The sequence below is a fragment of the Sorghum bicolor genome, chromosome 8 (assembly GCF_000003195.3).
Source record: "Sorghum bicolor cultivar BTx623 chromosome 8, Sorghum_bicolor_NCBIv3, whole genome shotgun sequence".
Classification (NCBI taxonomy): domain Eukaryota; kingdom Viridiplantae; phylum Streptophyta; class Magnoliopsida; order Poales; family Poaceae; genus Sorghum; species Sorghum bicolor.
In genome coordinates, this window is record NC_012877.2 from 4103446 (window position 1) to 4127497 (window position 24052).

A 24052-nucleotide genomic window follows, 5' to 3' on the forward strand; every position below is an offset into this window, starting at 1 on the left:
TCATGCCACATGCCAGTGTATGACAAGGAATTGACAGTTTGACAGTAACTTGCTAGTACCATCTAAACATATAATCCAGAGGCTAACAGGATAGCAGTGAAACTATTTCCAAATTCACATCTGTCCAACACATCAGCTATCCAAACCCAACTAATCTTCTATCATTAATTGTATCTCATAACAGACTTGCTCTCAAAACAACTACAAACATGCATTGTGAGTGCTGACTGGACAATCAAGCAGGTAAGGAAATATGATAATCTCAGTCTGAAGCTGAGAATTAGATAGTGTCAGGTGGCCACCAACACAATACAAGGAAAACTGATCATCTATCATGCTTGGTCTATGTTAGGTTCATTACCACACCCAGGAATCCAAATTGGTTTGACAACTGAGATCGACAGAATTACAAAAGAAAAGAGGTCCAAGCATTGTGCATAAAATTTTGTGTAGTTCATGAAATATTGGAACAGCACCCGACAGCGCAGTCAAAGAACCAATGGAAATCACTAAGAGTCTACGATGGCTAAAATGTAATAGTACCAATACTTTACAGCTGAATAAATTCAGAACTACACCATTCCAGGAATGACTGGTCTAACCCATGATTAACTAAATCCAAGCATCACCATTGAAGTTTATCACATTCCTTTTTTGTAATAAGCATTTGTTGTTTATAAGTTCTATTTCTGGCTATCCTCTTATGTTTCCACTTTACAAAAACACATTTGTTCCTCTTTGATACTGCAGTACTGCAAATCAACGACCTTTCAGTATTTCGCATTAGTTCAACCCATAATCATATTTAGAACTGTAGTAAAGTGGCATTTCACCTGTCAGAAGGGTAGAACTCTGTGGAACTGAATCCCTGGTGCTCAGAACGAGTTCATTTCAAGGCAATATGCCCTTCTCTTGAGAAGCACCTTTGCAGCAGTCCGATATGGCTCCTCAAAGGCCTCTGAAATCCAGCATGTACCAACAGGACCTGCAGCCCCAGCCCCTTGGCCCTCCCTCAAGGCATCCTCGCTTGGTCTGATCGCAACCAGTGTCGCGCCCTTCAGCAGGGTTCCCCCAGGCAGCTCAATGAGCGGTGCGTAGTGCAGACGCATACTGAGTGCCGGCATGAGTGTGCGGTGCGAGCTCTCTGACGGAGAGACGGGCCGCACCCGCAGTTCCTGCAGCTGCCTCTTGTCCATGGTGAGCACCCCTTGGCCGTCGGCATCTGTCAGGTCCAAGCTCTCCAGCGTTTCGTGATTACAGATAATCGGGTGCAGCGAGTAATGCCTCGCCGACGCAGCAATCAGGGAGCTGATGGTCCAGACAACGCGAAGCTTGAGGCCTCCATTTGTGTAGAGAGAATCAGGCAGGCTCCCCGGCTCTTCAGTCTCCCTACTGGTATCCGGAGCGGCGGCCGTGCTGTCGGCCGCAGCAGGTTCCGCCTGGGTGGTCGACCCTGTGGGCGGCTTGGACAAGACCGACGAGGCGCCGAGGATGACGCAGCTGCCGAGGGTGGAGCCGAAGTCGGCCTTCCACTTAAGGAGCACGCCGTCGTCAATGCCGAGCTCGCCCGTGGGCAGCTCGATGTGGAGGCACCGCAGCTCCCTGAAGGAGCGGAGCACCTCGGAGGGCGGGTGGTGGGAGACGTCCGCGACGGGCGCGGGCGGGGAAGCGGGCAGTGGTGGGTCGGAGCGCCGGGAGACGGCCGCCGCGGCGGGGGAGAGGATCTGGGCGAGCGCATGGATGGGCTTGGCGATGCCGCCGAGCAGGACGCGCGCCATGTGCGCGAGCGCGCGGCCGGGGCCGGGGCCTGGTGCGGCGGGGAGCCCGGTGCGGCGGCGGCGGCGGAGGGCGTCGGGTCGTCGGGGATGACGCAGTTGACGCGGACGAAGACGGAGTTGACGAGCGGCACGAGCGCGTGGAAGCGGCGCGAGACGAGGGCGCAGCGGCCCAGCGCCTTGACGTCGCCGATGCGGTGGAGGACGTCGAGCAGCACCGCGTCGTGGAGCCGCTCGAACTGGTCCGCGGCCTCGGACCCGCCGCCGCATGGGCACCCCACCACCTCCTCCTCCTCCTCCAGCTGCTGCTGCTGCTGCCGCGGCGCCGCCTCCAGCTCCATCCCACGCAGGCTGCAGGCAGGCACACAGATCGGGATCGTGGAGAGGCGTCGGCGCGGGGCGGGGCGAGAGCCGGTCGGCCAGAGAAGCCATGGCGGCTCATGCGACGATCTCCTTGCTGCCGCTCATGCGCTAACCGCAGCGACCGAGGGTGCGGGGGCGATAACCGCGGGAGGGGGGGGTGGGGCGATTAGAGCGAGGGCGGGGCGATTAGGGTGGGGGCTGACGATGACCTCCGGGTCTTTTTTAGTTGTAGAGATTAGTAGCGTATAAGTATTATCGTTGCTCAACAACAACAACAACAACAACAATAGCATAGTATTAATCTACCTTGAACGGAAGACTCATTGCCGTACCCCAATTTAAAATGAGTCTCCAATACAATACTCATAGTCTCTAACTATATAGAAGACCTATTTTGAATGTCAGGAGAAGCATAACTCAAATCAAACTACTCTCTCTTATGTAGACCCATTCACAGAAAGAGTTATCTTTTGGTTCTGTTATTGGAGAAGATAAAAAATATATATTAAATCTTTTGCCTATAACACTACCTAAATGACAAATGAGTCTTGTATTTTGAGTCATGATTATTGGAGACGGTCTTACCACCACGAGCAGAGCAGACAACCTCACGAAAACGTAAACCTCGCTTTTTTCGAAGACTAAATCCTGTCTCAAAATTAACTAAATGATATAATATTTACTATATTCAATAAATAACACAAATAAATTATGGAAAAGAAAAAAAATCTATAGTAGATTTTGAGATTTTTCCCGAAAACAGAATATACCATTCTTTTTAGACGGAGCGAGTACAGAAGGATATGCAAAGCGACCGTGACGGGCTGCCTGCTATACAGATCGCGTTGGATACATGAGGGTGACCGGAACATCGTTGCACATGATGCTACATAGCTGCACCGTGTCCGTGTGCATCACACAGCGGGCGACGATGATTGCCAAGCGCACGGCGTACATACAGTATCACAGACTGCACAGTTGCCACTGCGACGTGGGGGGAAAAAAAAGAAGAAGAAACGATCCAACAGGTAGTGCTTACAGTGTACGTCTGGATCGATGCATGGTGTGGTCGTTCTCGTCTAGCTGCAGTTCGACATGGATCTGTACCCCGATCGGAACAAGCGTCAAATGGACCACAGCCAATGATTAACTTTGCGTACATATATATTATGTATATATATGGTGAAGTGATATATATATATATATATATATATATATATATACATACATACATACATACATACATACAAGTGCTATTCTACACCCTAGGTGTAGAATAATATTCTAACCTAGGGTGTACAATAGCGCTACATATATATATACACACACGGCAGCGCTATTCTACACAGAATATTATTCTTTATTCTACACCGCAAGTCAAAACTGAGCAGAAAAAATACTGAGCAATACTGAACAATGTTTAGTATCATACAGTCGTACACCCAGGACCATAAAATATTGAATAATACTGCAACACGGGTACTGAACAATACTGAATTTTGTTCAGTATAACACTTTGGTGTAGAATAATATTCTATACCTAGGTGTAGAATAGCACTATATGTATATATATTTGTATAATGGGGATTCTTGATCGTGGCGTTTAGTTGGGTAATACTACGTTATAATAATTGGATTAGCTAGGACTCTCCTAGCGCATCTGATAAATAAAAGAATAACGGGGCACATATGGACTGCTTGTCGGTCCGCGTTCACGAGGAAAATGTGGGGTTTATTTCGGATCAAATCATCGTGCAATATATACACATAGATTAGTATAATACTATGGCCTTGTTTAGTTCCAAAAAATTTTGGAAAATCGACACTGTAGCACTTTCGTTTGTATTTGACAAAAATTATCCAATTACGGACTAACTAGGCTCAAATGATTCGTCTCATCAATTTCGACTAAACTGTGCAATTAGTTTTTATTTTCGTCTATATTTAATACTCCATGCATGTGTCTAAAGATTCGATGTGACGAGGAATCTGAAAAATTTTACAAAATTTTAGGAAACTAAACAAAGCCATAAATGTATGTATCACAACTAGAATTTTTTAATTCTCGTTATGACATGGGCTTCTCAAATGTTTCTTTAAAATTTAGTATAAACTTTCTGTACCAAATATCTTCTAGTGAAGATTCTCATGTGCCATGTCTAGTGGTGTGTTTTATAGTACTAATTAAAAATATTAGGAGAATTCCACTATTTTAATAGTGTATGTGTGTAAAAACTCCTTGAAAACACAATAATGTATAGTGGCATGCTCACTGCAGCATTCTTTAGGAGCATATGCAGCATTGATGCATTATATTAGTAGAAGTCACTGCATGTTGCTGTGCTATCGCCATCCATCTCATCTTTGATCGGAGAATTCACGCGAACTACATAAAGATGAGCATGCAGCCCGCGGGCCAAAGGCACGGCCCAAAGCACGGCCATTTGGCCCGGCCCGAGCACGGCACGGCCCGATCCTAACTGGGCCCGGGCCGGCCCGAAGCACGTTGCGGGCCGTGCTTGGGCCGACCCCTCGGCCCGCTGGGCGGCACGGCACGGCACGCTTTTAACAGCAGGCACGGTGTCGGCACGGTATCAGAAAATTTGTGAAACTTGAAGTATCAGATTCTATGACTTGTGAAACTTGTGACTTCTGGTAAGTAAAATATGATCTGAGAGTATATTGTGTTATGTGAATTGTGAAGTATTAATGTATGTGACTTGAATATAATGTATTTATGCTTTGTTAAATTCTGTATTAAATTTGGTGTTTTTCATATATTGGGCCATGGGCCGGCCCGAAGCACTATTGGACCTCGTGCCTTTCGGGCCGGCCCGGCACGAAAATCGGCCCACAGGCCGTGCCTGGGCCGTCAGGCAGGCACGATGGCCTGTGGAGGCACGGCCCGGTGGCACGCGGGCCATACGGGCCCGTGCCCTTTCGGGCCGTGCCTAACACGGGCCCGTGCCGGGCCGTGCCGGGCCGGCCCGTTCCTCATCTTTAGAACTACATATAACACGTATGTTAATTATGTGACGTATCTCAATCTCAATGCAACGGAAACCCTGTAGCGGCAGGCCGGCAGTACGTCCTGAAGTTTCCTTGGCATCTGATATACTTTCTGCCACATCGAGACACTACTATATATACTTATTTTGTTATATACGTACTATGTGGTCGAGGTCAACCACATGTCCCATGTGAGCTTTGGCTGTAAGATAGAGACGGTCGGTGTACAAGCAGGCATATCAAACTGATGCACATGGGCTGAATGCTGATGTGCATGCATGTATAATTTGTATATAATAATATACCTTTCGCTTCAGTCCAGGCCAAGGCAATTATATTATTATCGGAAGTGTATACGTACGTCCAGTGCTTGTGATCAGCTCACATCGAGACTCTCTGAATTCTGAATTACCAAAGGCTCTCCCAGATGCTTGAGCACAAATTAAGCTACCCTCTCTCTGCCTCTGAATCTCTGAACAAGACACCTGCTAGCGGTGCCGGTCCTACAAATTTGAGGGCCCTCTGACGAATACATTGCGACGACTCTAAACTATAAAATTTTATAATAATATAAGTTAATTTTTTCGTAAAGAGAAAGCAAATCCAGTCATATATAGACAAACTGCTCTTCTTATCTTTTTCATTTTCTTTTCATGGTCCTTGACAATTGTTTCTTAGGTAACATTCTAAAATTCTAACACCTAACCTAAATTACAAGAAAAATATAACTATATGAGTATAAAGTACTAGACAAAAATTGAAAAAAAAACTAGTGCCTAGACAATTGGGACATAAACAGAACTAAGATTCACAAATCACAAAAAATAAAAGGGTAGAAGGAAATAACAAAGATCATATGTCGTAGTCCTCGTCGAGCCCTGCCAGCTGGTCGCCGCTATCGTTTGGAGTTTGGAAGGCTAGAACTCGGGTGCAGAGGTTTTGGTATTATCCACTGCAGCTCGTGATCGCGTGGTGAACTGGTGAATGTGTCGCTGATGCCGCTGCGTCTCTTCTCGCGGTCTCTTCGTGTCACCAAAAGTCTAGAAATCGCGACTCGTGATCGCTATGTGTAGCAACTCGTGTATGAGCATTGGTGACTTGACTCCTTTTAGCTCACGATTTTTTTATGATAAACCATTGCACCTTGTATATGCATATACTAATAAATAAAGATTATAAATAAAGAGTATATTGTATTATATACTTAGGTTTGGACCCCTATCTTATGAGGGCCCTCGGCCATCGCACCTCCTGCCTTTCCCCTAGGGCCGGCACTGCCTGCTAGTCTCAAGTCTCAGCTACTCTTCCTGCATCCCGCTGCACGCACGCATGCTTGGCATGTAATGCAGGCACGACGCGCGCCACGACTGATCGATCGAGAAGAGAGAAGGAACATCGTCAGCGTCAGGGTAGCGGCGGCGTTGCGGAAGGAAGGAAGGAAGGAAGGAAGGAAGACGCCAAGAGCTAGCGTCAGTTGAGTTGCGGGGGTGGTCAAACCGCACGGTACCTCTCTCTGCATGCTCCCAATTTGTACGCTTGCCAGAATTTCATGGGGACTGCATGACCAGCCGACGACAGCGCGTCATCATTTCTGCATGACTTGGGCCTTGTTTAGATACAAACAAAAACCCAAAATTTTACAAGATTCCTCGTCACATTATTTCTGCACAAGTAGAGTAATAAGGCGCGAAAATTTTTGGTTTTGGTTAATATAGTATTTTTATTTGTATTTGATAACTATTGTCTAATCACGGGCTAACTTGATTTAAAAGATCTGTCTCGCAAATTATATAATTAGTTTTCGTCTATATTTAATACTTCATATATATATATATCCAAAGATTTGATGTGATGAATAATCTTGAAAAATTTTTTAAAACTAAACCAGACCTAACGGCTTTAGTTTGGCGCCCGCGCGCGCATTATCGATCGATCGTCATCACGTTTGGCAGCTGTATGTAGGCGATATTTTCTTTTTCCGTGTATGTACTATTGTGTTGTGTATTTGTTAATTTATATCTGCCAGTGCTAGGCCCTGCTTGCTCAGAACTGTTGCTCTACATAGAGGTTCAGTTTCTAATACTAAAGGCTATGATCCTTTAATTCACTCTAATCCAAACTTTGAACTGCACTACAAGTTAATCAGCAATTTTGTATGAAAGATATCATTTCAAATGATTATTTTATTAGCTATGGATAGCGCGCCACTCCTATACTAATAGTCAAACTGATAAAATGTTGGCTGATACAAAATAACAACCAGACTAGAACGGTCATAAATTTTCAGCAAATAGTACTTTCAGTCCTGACTTTTCAACCAATCAAATAGACTCGGATACCATAATCCAGCACCTCAATTACTCGAACCTGGTCTGAATCAGCAATCACACAGACCTCAAGTAGTCGACCATGTATCTCTGGTATTGAGTTCATAAACCCTGTTTATTTCGGAAAATTTGAGTAACTACACTGAAAAGCCAAGTCCTTAGTGGCAGCCCAGCCTATGATCAACCATTCCCAACTTAAGATGTGAAAGCAAGCACTCATCGACCTCCAAACCTAGAATTTGATTAAATACCAGAAATAAATTACCAATTATTTGATAGATAATCATCATTGATATCAATAACGATCATAATTGTTCCGCTTTTGATAACAGTAACTACTCACTATATGTCATTTAATTTTCAATATTTTAGAACTTAATATTTTTTTTTGCGTGTGATCTTAGAACTTAATATGTATAAATTTTAGCCGATAAATGATCTCAAGTAGAAAAGTAGACAATTACAGAGTTGTAGATCTCATCAAGCCTACAATTTTTAATACCATTTGCTTTCATATAAATTTATTTATAAAAATATGATGAATTTATTTGTTTGACAGCTATTTTCTTAGGCGATTGACACGCCTAAAATCAGAAGATTTCCATGGACTGTTTTATCAAGCTACAAACCACCCAGGAAGAAAAGGGTATGTGATTTGTAAAAAGAATCTGTGTAGCCGAAACTAGAGAAAGTAAAGATAAGTAGTTCTCGATTGTCATGGTCTCCAAATTTTTTTTAGTACTTACTTCCTCCGTCCCAAAATAAGTGTCGTTTGCGCTTCCCAAGAAATAACTTTAACTAAATATATAGTAAAAAATTTATAGTACATAATTAGTATCATTGAAAAGATCTTTAAGTCTAGTTTTTTAACAAATTTATTTAGAGACACAAATATTGCACATATTTTCTAAAAATTGAGTCAAACTTGTGTCACGAAAAACTAAAACGACACTCTTTTTAGGACGGAGGGAGCATCTAAATTAGTCATGAGTCAGGACTAATTAAATATAACTGTGTGTTGTGGGAGTGAGAGGGAAAAGACTGGAATTGGACCTCAAGCAATGCGCGCGCATGGCCAGGAATTGGAACGTGCACGGTGCGAATCTTCCATTTTTATCATGTCCATAAATGTTGTACCTTGCAGTACTAACGAGCCTTGTATCTCCCTACATATTCCGCATCCACGGATGACAGAACAGTGCTTATGTGTATCCTATCAAGGACTCGTTCATGAATATGTGCAGTACTACGGCAGTAGCTCATTACTAGTAGGGACTGAACGAACGGCCAAATGTTGTTTTTTTACAAGAAACACATATATTATATTATCATAGCAGCCAAATTACATAAAGGTTCACAAAAGGAGACAATTTTACAATATAGCCCTTGATTTGGAGAGGAAAGACAGCGCTGTCCATGGCGTTGGTGGCGACGAAGCCGCTGGCGGAGGGTCGCAAGGGCGTCAAAGACGTATACACCTGGGTGGATTGACTGCGCAGAGCATTGGTTGAAGGCAGGTCGGTCGAACCGTCAAAACACGAGCACACCGGCGACCGAAAGATTCATTTGAAGTCGTCACCGGAGGTTGAACAACAGTCTTGAACCGGGATCTCAAGGGGAGGCAGCACCGTCGGACGAATACCAGGAGGGGAGCCACCTTGTTGCCGAAGAGCACATCAGGATCTGAGGTTGCTGTGGAGAGGAAGAAGTGTGCGGTCGGGTGGAGTCGGAGAGCACGGACGACACGATCCGGGTGGGGAGGAGCACAGCAGCGGCACCACGGATCAGATCCAACCCAAAAAAGGAATCGATCCGTAGTCACAGCCCTCAAATCAGTCTCAATTTTGGATGAATCGGGGACAGTGGCATGGAAGCTTGAGCAACCATGGAGGAGAACTAGGTGGAGATGGAGCTGCACGAGGGAACTGATTTATTTTATTTCGACTGACCTGAGAAACGGCGATGTCGGCGAAGTGGACCATGACTGCCATGGCAAGCGCGACTACGGCGCCGGCTCCAGGAGAGGACTTCGACATCGAGTACCTAGTAGTTTATTTAACAGGACATGCATGTTACTACTTAAGCCTTGTTTAATTGGTAAAATTTTTTGTTTTGGATATTGTAGTATTTTTGTTTGTATTTGGTAATTATTGTCCAATCATGAACTAATTAAGCTCAAAAAATTCGTCTCGCAAATGACAAACAAATTATATAATTAGTTATTTTTTATTTATATTTAATGTTTTATGCATGTGGAGTAAGATTCGATGTGACGGAAAATTTTAAAAAGTTTTTAGATTTTGGTGTGAACTAAATAAGACCTTATTATTAGTATAGTCTAAAACTACTATTATACTAGTAGTACAATACTAGTCTGTCATCACTCGTCAGGCCCCAAAAATTTATATTCCCTTCTCTGGACGAAATAGATCGATCTTGTACCGTGCAACGATTATACGCGGCAACATGCATGTCCAATACACTATACATGCACATGCAAGCATCGATCGACAAGGAAATCTCTGCAGCAGAGCATTTTTGCTATTCTGAAGTCTGAACCACTGCGAACCTATAGTGGAACCGCTGCGTTTTCCCCGTCGCTACGGACGGCCTGTTTAGATTGCGGATAAAAATTTTTTGGATGTCACATCGAATGTGTCGAAAGGATGTCGGGAGAGTTTTTTTGAAAAATAAAAAAACAAATTACATAGCTCGTCAGGAAACTGCAAGACAAATTTATTAAGCATAATTAATCTGTCATTAGCATATGTGGGTTACTGTAGCACTTAAGGCTAATCATGGAGTAACTAGGCTTAAAAAATTCGTCTCGCGATTCTCAACTAAACTGTGTAATTAGTTTAGTTTTTTATCTACATTTAATGTTCCATGCATGTGTCAAAAGATTCGATGGGATGGATGAAAATTTTTTGGGTGGGGAACTAAACAGGGCCTAAACGGACGGTCACGGTCTCCGCCGCAGCCCGTCGCGCACGCACACAGCGCAGATTTTGCCATTGCCTGCCGCTGCCGGCAGGCCGAGTGCCCGCCATGCATGCATTGCACAGTGCCAACCAAAGCAGGCAAACCCCAGAACGTGTAAAATTCACTGCGGCCACCAACCAGTCAACCACCGGGACGTGAGCTTTTACTTCCACATCGCGCAAGCCCTTGTTTAGTTCCACCAAAAACCTAAAAATTTTAAGATTTCACGTCATATTAGATCTTTAGACGCATGTATCAAGTATTAAATATAGACAAAAATAAAAACTAATTGCACAGTTTGGTCGAAATTGACGAGACGAATCTTTTGAGCCTAGTTAGTCCATAATTGGACAATAATTACCACAAACAAACAAAAGTACTACAATATCGCGAAATTTTTTTCTTCACGAACTTAACAAGACCAAGTGCAAACCCCACTAGACAGGCCCAAGAGTCCCCTGGTATATATGATACCAGTACCACAACAAGTAAAACCCCATTTGTTCCTCAAAAGAAAAACAAAAATGTAACCCCATTTGCAATTGCAACAAGAGTACAGTACTTGCTATGCCATTCGTGCAAGGTCTCTTTCGAAATCCTTTCATTTTTTTTGTTTATCGTTTCTTCTTTGTTTGCTGCCCGGGTCTTTTGGTCCTCGGCTTATGCTTGCTTTTTTCAGCTGTCTGTAAAATCTGCGGATTACTTCCTCTTAATTAAATACGTGTTTAAAGGACTTGGACATGGTCGCGAAAAAGAAATCCTTTCCAGATCTACTTGCCGCGTGCTTAGCTGGATTAGCCATAGTTTGCCTCTTATATTGTCAAAACTCCATCATCATGCAGAACTTGCCGCGCGCGCCTTGCGTGTCTGTTGTGTGTTGTAATTAAACTTGCCATATTGGTTTTTGGTCTACATTGAACCCGTGGAGAGCAAAACAAGAGTCTATTTGGAAGGGGATTGGAGCGTGAAAGGTGCATTTACTTTCTGTCATGACTTATCTGCCAAACGAACAAAGGTTTCGGCGTAGTGTTTGCTTCATGCCACTGCTCACCAAAGGTTTCGGCGTGTCCTTTCTCTCAACGTCTGTATCCTTGCTCATTTTCATATACCGGCTCACTAACTAAAAGTTCGGCCGATGTGTAAACCTACCACATTAGGTGCTATGTCAAACTCGTGGCAAGTAAAACAAGGGTTAGTTTGGGAGACGATTAGAACCAGATGCACAAAAGGTGAGGACAAGCCACACTTTATACAAAAGGTATTTAATTCGCGCCACTGCTCGCCAAAGCTTCCAATGTGCCCTCCGCTCCACGTTCTCATCCTAGCTCATTTTTCACGTGATGGCTCACCAAATAAAAAATTGGTGGACATTTTTGTTTGCCACATGCTTCTCGTGTCATGGCACGATAGGCTTCACCAAGTAAACTTGCCATGTCGGGTTTCTCGCTATGTCAAACTCGTGGCGAGCAAAACAAGGGTTAGTTTGGGAGGCGATCAGAACTAGCCCCGTGGAAGATCGAACAAGCCGCACTTTTCTCTAAAAGGTGTTTTCTTCGTGTCGCTGCTCACCAAAGGTTCCGCCACGTCCTCCGCTCCACATACATCCTTAGATTCCCCTCTCATTTTTACGTGTTGACTCACCAAACAAAAGTTCGCACGGATGTTGTTTGCCACACGCTCGCGTCACAACACGGTATAGCCTTCACCTTGTAAACTTTCTACGTCAGATTTCTGGCAACATTCAACTCATGGCAAACAAAACAAGAGTTTGTATGGAAGACGATCGAAACCAGTCACATAGAAGGTGAGACAAGCCACCCTCGTTCTTAAAGGTGTTTGCGTTGTCCGCCTAAGGTTCCGATGCGCCATCCACTCCTAAGGCATAGTTACAAAACAAACATTTATCAAAGCAAGTGTGATGTGGCGCAAGTAATTTGGCATGGTGACCTTTGATTCTCGTGTTAGAGACTCATCCAAATCAAGCGAAAAGAGGGGTTTGTTATGTCGGGTCTACCATCTTCAATGGCTGTTAAGGATATAGGGTTTCGAGGCCAGGACGCCATTCATCGGGACTTAAAAGACAAATTGGATTCTCTCAATTGGTTGTTACTCTTATATTTCAAGTAAAATATTGAGCACAAATAAATTTATGCGCACTCGGCCGACCGATCCGAATGAAACTGACTTTCGTGTCATCAAAACTTATGCATCAATCCAACCACGCCCAATTAATCTAACCACGCCCGAGTGAATCCCAATACACAGCCGACAAGCCGAGCAACATTTTCTCTCGAGCTTGTTCGCTTAAGCTTATTAGCCGAATCTATCAGCCATTCAGTAGTGTTTTTCTTTCGCAACAAATCAGTCAACAACACTTTCTGTGATGACTTATCAACCAAACGAATAATAATTGCGATATTTGTTAGACCAGTTTTCCAAAGCAGCCGGAAACAATTAAATTTGGATGCAAACTGACGTGCCAAAGTTTTAACTTTATCCGGCACTTCTGTTAGGCCGGCTCTACCGACTTGTAAGCCGAGAAAAGGTGGCTTCACTTTCTATTAAAACCGGTTTTTTTTTCTAAAAAAAAGTGGCTGCAAAATTAGGGTTCAGCAGCCACTAAAAAAATTGGAGTTCAAATTGGGGTGCGAACAAGTTTCCAAAATTTGAACTTGGCATCCTTGTGCTATAGAAGTGTCGCGCGTGTACCAAACAAAATGTCACAGTCTCTTTCAATTTCAAAAAGGGAGAGAGAAAAAAAAGAGAGAAATGGTACAGTGGTGTCTCTTGTGCCCAAATGGTGTCCACCAGTACTGCTAATCACCGTCTAACGAACAGAACACACAAGTACGGGCATTATGCATGAGCCACGGGCCCACCCCCATGTTCTTCTCGCTTCCTCCTTTAATTGCAGCCAGCCAGCCAGACTGCCACCAGAGCAAGCTCTGCTTTCTTGCTTGCGCGCGCGACCAGGCCCAGCGGCCCAGCCTCTTCTTCCTCCTCCCGTCGTCGTCTCCTCAACCACTTCAGATCCTCTCCTTCTCCCTCTCCGATCCGTCTGGTCTTCAATTCCGTCGAGCTCGAGCTCGACTCCTCACTCGAGTACTCCACAGCAATAATTTCAATCCATTCCATTCCATCCACCACACATCGCCTCACGCACGGAAGTATTCCGTCGACCGCCTTGCTCCCAGAAATGGGCAAGAAAGGCTTGGTCTCCATCTTCTCCAGGCTCGTGGACTCCGGCGCCGCCTCCTCCAAGCCGACCGCCGCCGCCTCCCCGCCCTGGCCGTGGCCGCCCTGCGGGACCAACCCGCAGACGGCCTCCTTCCGCGCAGGCGCTGGCGCCGGCGACGACGACGAGCCCTGCTGCACGTCGACGGCAGCAGCAGCCGGTGGTGCCGGGAAAAAGCTGACGGTGATGGCCCACGCGGCGGCGCCCGGCGAAATGTACAAGACAGTCAACTCGGTCTACCAGCTGGACGACCCCGCCGCGGACGACTTCTTCTCCTTCTCCCTCGCCCGCGACGGCGACGAGGAGGGGGTGGCTGAGGTGCTCTACGACCTCCACGACGACGACGACGACGACGACAGCTTCTCGACCACGACGGCGTCCGAGGAGTGGTCGGAGGCCGTGATCCGCAGCCTGGGCCGGACGTCCACCGACCGCTTCTTCTTCGACCCGCCGGGCCCGCTGCCGGCGTCCAACTCCATCCTCGCCACGGCCGCCCCCGGCTCAGAGCCGGCGAGGAAGAAGAAGGCGCTTCCGGCGTCGACGACGGAGCAAGAGGAGAAGATGACGGTGAATACGCCGCCCGTCGGCCCCGATGACGCGGACGACGACGTCGTCGTCAAGAAGCAGCCGCAGTCGCAGCTGACGACGGCGGCAGCGAAGATGTCTCTGGCAGAGCGCAGCGTGGCGGTGGCCGTGGACTCGGGCGACCCGTACGGCGACTTCCGGGCGTCGATGGAGGAGATGGTGTCCGCGCACGGGCTCCGCGACTGGGCGGCGCTGGAGGAGCTCCTGGCGTGGTACCTCCGGATCAACGGGAAGCAGCACCACCACCTCATCGTCGGCGCCTTCGTCGACCTCCTCCTGGGCCTGTCGTCGTCGTCGTCCCCGCCCTCAAGTACTGCTGCCGAGACTAGCACCACCACCACCACCACCACCACGTCGAGCAGCAGCAGCAGCAGCAGCAGCAGTACCACCACCGGCAGCCGCTGCACCAGCACGACCGCCGCACCATCAGCAGCAGCGGTGGTGGTGGAGCATGAGCGTGGCGGAGGAAACCAAGCCGCCCCTTGCTCCTCCTCCTCGTCGTCGTCATCCTCCTCATCCTACCGCGCCGCCCCGGCCGACGTGGAGGCCGCGGCGGTGGACGATGAGGAGGCAACTCAGGCAAGTGCTGGTGGAACTGGCAGCGACGGCGATCGTGTTCGCGCCACTGGTAGTGCTCCACTGCGGCTTGTCGCCTGAATGGATGACCTTCTAATCTCGAATCTCGATACCGTACCTCTTGCTGCTGACGATGATTAACCAAGCAAAATTAGTTAACGACAGGGTGATTAATTGGACGCTGTCACTACACTCTTGATCGGAGTACTTTTTTTTTCTAACTACTAGTGACATGTAGTAGTGCACTAGTGGTAGTGGTGCGCGTAGCAATAGACTAGCAGCACTAGTATTAGGTGCGGATCAAAGGATCCAATGCAATGTAGTAACAACTAGTTGTAGGAGTATTAATTGTATGTTGTGTAGGGAGAGGGTTTCATCGAATTTCGGCGACTTTCATTTTTAGTAGTAGTGGTATAAATGCAAATTTTTGGTGATTTTCATTTCTATACTACTAGTATATTGGTCCTCTACTGTCTACTCCCCTCTGGTATTTATGGCAAAACCGGTAGTATTTCCAGCAACAATTCATTCATGGAGTTAATTGCCGAGTTAATCTCTAGCTTATCCTCAGTATTACCACAACTAGATCCTCCAATCACTGGCCTAGTTTACGTTGATCTCAGGCCAGTTGAGTTGATGATACGCAGACCGGCACCGACTGGTAGGTGAGGCAGATCCTGATTCCTGAAAGAGGGGCAGGCATTACTCCAAAAAAAAAAAAAAAGGGGCAGGCATACGGGCATACGGCAGTACGCCTACCAGAAAAAAAAACCCGGCTACCCCACCATTTAATACGCTCACTGAGTGAGAGCTGCATGTGCCTGTATTTATGTGCAAGCAAACTCCTGAACATGTACTTAGGCCTTGTTTAGGCGCTGTTTAGATTGTAGATGAAAAATTTTTGGGTGTCACATCAGATATGTCGGAAGGATGTCCGGAGGGGTTTTTAGAAACTAATAAAAAAAACAAATTACATAGCTCGTTCGGAAACTGTAAGACAAATCTATTAAGCATAATTAATCTGTCATTAGCACATGTGGGTTACTGTAGCACTTAAGGCTAATCATAGACTAACTAGGCTTAAAAGATTCGTCTCGTAATTTTTAACCAAACTGTGTAATTAGTTTATTTTTTTATCTATATTTAATGTCTCATGCATGTGTTCAAAGATTCGATGGGATAGATGAAAATTTTTTAAGTGAGCCTTAGTTCGCAAAATTTTTTGTTTTTGGCTACTGTAGCATTTCGTTTTTATTTAATAAACATTGTCCAATCACGGAGTAACTAGGCTCAAAAGATTCATCTCACAAAAGTTAGCTTTTATTTTCGTCTATATTTAATGCTCCATATATGCGACCAAAGATTCGATGTGACGGGGAATCTTGAAAATTTTTGCGAACTAAACAAGGCTTTAGGTCTTGTTTAGTCGGTGAATTTTTTTTGTGTTTTTCTATTATTGTATAATTGTTTCGTAAATTACAGATAAGCTATACAATTAGTTATTTTTCTATCTATATTTAATGTTTCATATATGTCTTTAAAGATTTGATGCGACAGAAAATCTTAAAAAAATAGAAAAAAAATTTGGAACTACTCTCCCAGGCCTTGTTTAGGTCAAAAAAAAGTTACAAAATAGAAACTGTATCACTTTTATTTGTATTGATAAATATTGTCCAATCATGGACTAACTAGACTCAAAATATTCGTCTCGTAAATCACAGATAAACTATGTAAAAAATTTTGCAAAATATTTTGGGAACTAAACAAGGCCTCAGTCTGCCCCCTCTCCCCCTATGTAGTAGCACAGTGGCCTTATTTAGTTTCAATTGTTTTTTATAAAATAGACACTATATCACTTTTATTTGTATTTGTCAAATATTATCCAATCATAGACTTACTAGGCTTGAAAGATTTGTCTCGCAAATTACTAGCAAATTGTGTAATTAGTTAATTTTTATATTTAATGCGCCGTAAGATTTGATGTGACGGGGAATTTGAAAATTTTGCAATTTATTTTTTTTTAAACTAGGCAAGGCCAGTGTAGAACGCTATGATTAATTAGGGGTGTGATCTGATGAAGACGAACCCACCTGCCATTAAGTGTGAGCAGCAGCTAGTTCACGTAGTATATGCATGGCCGGGGCACAACACAACACAAGTTGCTGCGATCGATCCAGGTCCAGGCGCACAACTTGCATTTGCATGCGGACGTGACAGCAGGGGCAGGCAATAGATGCAAATTTGTTGCATCGTATCCATGCATCAGATCGTCTGGACCTACTGATGAGTGCATCCATGCATGCGCTGGTTGCTTTGCATGGCTGTCAGGATGTCATCGTCATCAGGGCCGGTCGACCGGGCAAAGAGCACGAGCAGTAGCTGGTTACACAAAAATCAGCCTTCGCCGTGAAGACGTAATTTGCCTATATACGCTTTCGATCCGCGCCGCACTTCAAAATCTTGTTTTTGGTTGATTGGTTGCCACCTTTAATTAGTTTTTTTGAGGTCTATATGCTGGGCATTGCTTATCTACACCGTTGAATATGCTTCGAGATGTGTGAACACAGTGGGGAGAAGTGTGAACACAGTGGAGAGAAGTGTAGCAGCACGAATCTCAGAGCACATTTGGATGGTCCAGATAAACAATGCTGAGCATGTACGTGCTGCATTGTATTATTGCTGAGCCATGAGGATTTTTCTAGGTCTGTGCTGCTGCATGCATGGATTTGGACCTTGGGCGAAAACCCAATGTCTCGAAAACCTTGCCTAGACCAGGCAGCTGGTTCGTGTACTCCTTCACGTACTACGGAAACAAACCCTTGTATGCCGGCGGCAAAAGCAGCATGATCCACCCTAGCCTGAGCTGCTTAGGAGATCGTCTAACCAGCTCGATCGGTTTTATTGTGCGCTGTGGAGAGAGCAAGTGTGGTGATGGTGTGTGTGTCGGTGTGTGTGTTTATTTTTCAATGCCTCCTTTCTGCAATGCAAATTGTGCCTCTCTTGATCGACTACGATCCTATTTAATTTGACACAAAACCTTCTCTACGAAACACTTCATTCGTGTTGTTTGGGTTTCAGTTTCATCGGTTTATTTTGCTGGACCACACTGTATCATCTCGATACGGGTGCGCCTCGGTTCGGACTCACTACACTTTTACATTGCGTGCACCGGCCGGGTCGAGAGGCGCCTTTTGCATCGTCCCAAGCCCACCGTGGCTCAAGTCATGGTCATGCGACGTTGACTTGCCCGGATCCAGTTTTTTCGATCTCGCAGGCGGCGCCGCGCGGCGCATTCAATTCAAGGACGGCGGCGGCGCCCAAACCAAGACGCCGGGGAGTCAGACGCGCGCGCCGGTGGGTTTGGGCTTCGCGATCCGATCGATCCGTTAGAAGTTAACCGTATCGTACGTTTTTCAGTTTGGGCTCCCCAAATATGCAGGAGCGACAAGGCCCACGTTTGGCCCAGTAGTACTCCTTCCCTTTATTATCCTTTTTTTTTGACTTCTGTGCACCAGGGCATATCCTATATCATTATTATACGTGGTCTACGTCTGTTCAAAGAAAGGAAAAAAAAAACAACATTACTACGTGGTCTACGTGCCCGCGGTTGACCGGCTGTATTGCACGGCAATCGGCAACCTGCTCTAGTACGTATATCTTCAGACTTTCAGATCAAGATAAAAACATCATGATGCGTGCTAGTGCTGCTGGGTACAGCATCATAGTGTAGTAGTGCCCAGCCAGGCAGCTCAGCACCCGAGCCGTGCGACGCCACTCGCGGCTCGCCCGGCCCGGCCGCCCGCCTCCTGAAAAGCTCCTCCCCTGCTGGTGCTGATGGATCCACTGCCCCGGTCCTCCCAAAGGCTCAAAGCACAAGGCCGTATGCTGCCGCACGCACGCACCTTCTTCCAGATATGATGATATGAAAAGAAACACACACAAAAAAAAATTTAGACAGTTTGTTACATTCACGTTCATCATGAGAACGTTTGTTACATTCCACAAAAGAAAAAAAAAATAGCATTGCATTGATCGATTCTTTCTAGTGCAATGCAAACTAATGATTGTGGTGGTGGCCACTTTTCTTGGTCGGTTGCAACATCCACAGCCCACGACCTGGTCGAGCATTCATGTATATGAGGAGAATCGACTGTCCGTAACAACTACTGTAACGAGACAGAGCAGGTCTCACCTTCTCAAGATAGACAGTTGTTTATGGTCCTGTGTGGTTGTGTGCTGCTCTGTTTCAGCGATGAATGCCCATTCAGATCGTTTCAGACAGTATAACTACACTCATTCAGCGGGGTACTAAATTTATTACTTGGAGCCTGTTTAACAACTCGCTAGTAGTCCTCCAGTACGCTGGCCATCTATCCAGCCTTTTTTTTTTACCACCGTGTAAATACCGTTGAACTGAACTAACCATGGTAACTCGGAGGTTGCCTGGGTATCATCAATTCATATACTATTCATTCACTATCGCTGAATTACCATTTACCACTAACCAGTGCTCCATGTACTTGCAATATTCGTTTAGGCCTTGTTTAGATTGGAAATGAAAATTTTTTGGATGTCATATCAAATGTATCAGAAAGATGTCGGGAGAGGTTTTTAAAAACTAATAAAAAAACAAATTACATATCTGAAACTGCAAGATAAATCTATTAAGCATAATTAACCTGTCGTTAGCACATGTAGGTTACTGTAGCACTTAAAGCTAATTATAGATTAACTAGACTTAAAAGATTCGTCTCGCGATTTTCAACCAAACTGTGTAATTAGTACTGTATAATTAGTTTATTTGTTTATCTATATTTAATGTTCTATGCATGTGTCCAAAGATTCGATAAGATGGATGAAATTTTTTTAAGATTCGATAGGATGGATGAAAATTTTTTAATGGAAAACTAAACATGGCCTTACTAGCACCCCCGGTACAACGTGTAGTAAGTGCCATGCAGTATGAGCAGAAACACCTCGCAAATCTTCATTAGCAGCATAGTTATTGCATACACACATAACAGACAAACCAAACTCGCTCCTCAAATCACTCACACTGCTACTTCTTCAGGGACGACCTTCATCCAAAACAAAAAGGCCAGCCGAACACACACACACACACTGCTATATGCTGCTTGCTGCAACAGAGCTAGTAACACTGAGCAAGCCTAGCTTAGAGCTAGCAAAAACGCAAAGAAAATCACAAAACAAACCCAACAACAAAAGATGAACTGACAAAAGCACACACTAAACTACACTACAGCAAAGGACCTGCTGGACAGTGGACACCTTGTACTGGTAGCAAAAGGAGCTTGTACTCGTAAATACTACTAATCCGCTGTAAATGAAGCTAATAATACGGTGGTTTAATCTCTCCTTCACGAGATCCTATCACCACCCGGCGGCAGAGACAAGCGACCTGAACATGACCCCTGCAGCAGGTGAAGCCGACCATGAGCGCATCGCCGGGTGGTGCCAGGATCTCGGGACCAGAAGAGAGACACCGGCACGAACGAGCTCGCCGACGCCGAGCCCAATGCATATGCATGTCGTCAGTAGTGGTAATGGTAGTCGTAGTCGTTGGCGTGGTACTGGTACGGCGCCGGCTGCGGCTGTGGCTGTGGCGGCGGTGGAGGCGCAGTGAGCTGCGCGCAGACCTCGGCGAAGGCGGCGAGGATGGCGGCGTGATGGCGCGGCGCGTTGAGCGCGAGCAGGCGGCGGAGCATGCAGCGGAGGTCGTCCCAGCCGCAGAGCCCCATCTCGACGACCATCTGCACCATGCTCTCCCGGAAGTCGGCGCGCGGGTCCGACGACTCCTTCTCCACCGCCACGCCCACGCCGCCGTCGCCGTCCTCGCCTCCCGCTGCTGCTGCTTCCGCCGCCGCCATCTTCTCGTACCTCTTCTTCCTCCTCCTGCTGCCGCCCTGGTGGCCGTGGGCGGCGTGGCTTCCCTGCTGCTGCCTCCGCCTGCTCGTCGCCGCTGGTGGCGCCGCCTTGGCGGCCGGCGGGTGCTTGGTGACGGCGGTGGGGATGGTGGGATGGTTGTTGTAGGAGGAGGAGTAGGCGGAGTAGTTGGAGTAAGAGGAGTGGGTGGTGGTGAAGGTGGCGGCGGAGGCGGCGGACGACGCCGTGGAGGCTGAGGACGGGAAGAAGCCCGAGGAAGAGCGTGAGCTGCTCCGCGGCGGCTGCTGCGGCGGCTTGGTCGACGGGCGGAGGAAGGACGGTAGCTGGCTGAGCAGCCTCGTGGTGGCGCGGCGCGGGCGGCAGCCGCACCCGGCGTCCACCACCGCCACGTGCCGCCATGACCGCCCCACCGGGAACTGCAGGCTCCCGCCCCGCCGCGCCCTCGACGACGACGACATGCCGGTGGTGCGGGAAGGAAATGCGGAGCTGACTGAGCACAGGTAGCTGAGTACGTGCAGGTGGACGGCTAGCAGCTTCCCCTGTGTATGTGGGCTGTGGCTTTTGGGTGGGGGTGGATGGACGGCGGTGAGCCGGAGGTAAAAAGGGTGGACGACGCCGGCGTTTTATACGCGCGCGAGAGAGATCAGGGTGACACGGTGGGCCCGTCATTAGAAGGGGAGGGGAGGGGTGGGGTGGGGTCAATGGAGTGGGCCACGTACAGCTGGCGGGTTGCGGGCTCTTGTCCTTGGCAGGTGGGGCAGAGGAAGGGGGCGCTCGCTGGCTGACGCTCATCATTCCGTTCCGTTCCAGGCCTGCGGCTTTGTCTCCATGGGGTGTTGACTATGACCGTCCTCGATGGTTTGGTGGTGCCAGCGCAATGTCTCCTCCAACCTCCATCTCCATGCATGCAAGTGCACGCGTACGTACGGTCTGCAAAGTGATGACGAACAAATAAAAGAATATACGTAGAAAAGGAGTAGACGTACAATACAACGTACTCCAACTCCAGTGGCAGTGGAAAGTTTGGCAGGGACGTCTTTGTGCAGCGTACATGTAACAAGATTGAACTGAGTTGGACAGCAATGTGTGGTGGTGCTCCCGATCGAGTAATATTGCGCGGTGGTGCACTAGTATACTGTAGATGTAGACGAGTGGTCGTGATGTGAGGAAAGTGAACTCTGTATACGTACATCAGGGGGTGAACCACGTTCGTTCGTTGCAACGTTCAACGTTGTTGTTGGTGTGGTGTGATGGAGCGTTAAGGAGCTTTCATTGTCGTTTACCTTATCCGATATACAGATGGAGAGCCAAACTGTATATACTAATGGTATTCTTTACTCTGTTCTAAGTCATGCTCCCTCCGTCCTCTAATAATAATATAGTGTATTTTAAAAATTTTAGAATAAATTAAAAAAATCATAAAAGACGCGTGTGCCCTCATATTATTTTCTAATAAGATGCTATCATTAACATGATTAGTGATGATTGGTCGATAAATGGAAAGTATTTAATATAAAACTGATTTTTGTCTTCCAGAATACCTTATATTTGAAGATGATTTTTGAATGTTAGAATACGCTATATTACATATAACGGACGGAGTATGTATTTGTTCTGTTCTACTAAATCGTAAGTTGTTCTTTGTAGACACAAAGTCTTTAGTATGTACCTAGACACATATTTTATATTAGGTGTATAGTAAAACAATGTATTCAGAAAAGTTAAAACAACTTACAATTTAGAGTAGAGAGAGTACTTTCTATGTAATATTACAATTAGTGTACAGGTTTAGTGGAAGCTTCAATCGAGTTTCATCTTTATTCAACGAGTTATCACAAACACACTCTGATGGTTTATGAGCGTCTTTAAGAAATGAAAGAAGAAGCAAGTATTTTGAGGGGTTTTTTTTTTCACTCAGCTTCTAACTCTAAATGAATGAATGCGTCATGGAATTAAATACTTACGAGATGTAAACGCCAACTATGTATTGAGAATGGTCATTAAATGAAATCAATTCTTCACCACCGGAGGCCAACCGTTTGTTCGTGGAAGGAGATAAATAATATTTGAGACGCAAAATATAAACTAGTATAACTGAATGCACCATCGGAGATGGAAATGCAAGAGATAAAAACCTCTTTGCCATCACTTTTTTTTGGGGGGGGGGGGGGGGGGGTGGTGTTGAGGATTCGAATTACACGACGACCGAAGCTGAGGATTCGAATTACACGACAACCGAAGCTAGCTGCTCCTACTTTCAAATTCCAACGTTGACGAGGATTAATAATCCGGTCAACACGAGGGCAGCGCGGGTGTAGTAGTAGTAGTAGTAGTAGCTGCTCGGACGAACGGAATCGAAGCCGGTACCACCAACAACAGCTCCTCCATCGGGATCTTCAACAAGTAGTAGCTGGAACGAATGGAATCCTGCATGATGATCCATCCAGCGAGCCAGGTGGGTGGTCCCGCGCTGTCGGTCTCTCCATCGCTAGCCTTTCCTCTCGACTCTCCACGGCAGCGCCGGCGCACGAAAAGCAGCTCGCCCACCGCAAACTCCAACGAGGGGCGCGGCGCGGCGCCGCACGCGAAGAAGAATTGCCGCCCGTCCGCAGCGCACGCGGCAGTCGTTAGCGTTATCGATGGCCCTTCTGCGCATCCACACCGGCCGGCCACATCCGGATCCGCTCGTCGTAAATAAAAACTAAAAAGCCACGGGGTGGTCGGTGCCCCTGCCCCCGCCGGGGACCCCCGAGAGTACTAGGCGTGTTTGGGACCTCGTATCCGCTCATGCATGCATCCCCGAATACAACTTTAGTGTGTTTGGTTTGCAAAACTTCTCTTATGAATGGTTGAGAAAGAACATCCGATTTCTTCGTTCCTTTTCATCTTGCTGATACTTACGCGCGTCCTTCAAATATTAAAGAAACATGCATTAAACCAAACAGCATCTCAACCCAGTGTAGCCGAACACATACAGACAACCAAACAACGAGTATTGTATATATTCAGGTTTTGTTTAGTTCCAAAATATTTTGCAAAATCGACACTGTAGCTTTTTCGCTTGTATTTGACAAATATTGTCCAATCATGAACTAACTAGGCTCAAAAGATTCGTCTGGTCAATTTCGACCAAACTGTGCAATTAGTTTTTATTTTTATTTATATTTAATAATTCGTCTAAAGATTCGATGTGACGGGAAATATGAAAAATTTTGCAAAATTTTTTGGGAACTAGACAAGGCCTCAGTTTAGCCAAATACATCCTAGCTAGCTGAAGGCGCCTTGTTTACTTCGCA

At 46.2% G+C, this 24052-nt stretch overlaps 2 protein-coding genes and 1 pseudogene across 2 annotated transcripts; 1 reads left to right on the plus strand and 2 right to left on the minus strand.

Moving 5' to 3' along the window:
• On the minus strand, positions 253 to 2248 carry LOC8079842 (annotated as a pseudogene).
• LOC8073456 (trinucleotide repeat-containing gene 18 protein) lies at positions 13131 to 15318 on the plus strand. Its single transcript, XM_021445834.1, has one exon. The coding sequence runs from the start codon at positions 13653 to 13655 to the stop codon at positions 14931 to 14933; it is 1281 nt and encodes a 426-aa protein (XP_021301509.1). The 5' UTR covers positions 13131 to 13652; the 3' UTR covers positions 14934 to 15318.
• On the minus strand, positions 19816 to 21344 carry LOC8079843 (transcription repressor OFP8). Its single transcript, XM_002442791.2, has one exon. It carries the CDS (start codon positions 21212 to 21214, stop codon positions 20405 to 20407), a length of 810 nt encoding a protein of 269 aa, XP_002442836.1. The 5' UTR covers positions 21215 to 21344; the 3' UTR covers positions 19816 to 20404.

What these genes read in the sequence shown, in the direction of transcription:
- LOC8079843 (XM_002442791.2), bottom strand. Translation starts at nt 21,214, where the DNA reads ATGTCGTCGTCGTCGAGGGCGCGGCGGGGCGGGAGCCTGCAGTTCCCG.
- LOC8073456 (XM_021445834.1), top strand. Translation starts at nt 13,653, where the DNA reads ATGGGCAAGAAAGGCTTGGTCTCCATCTTCTCCAGGCTCGTGGACTCC.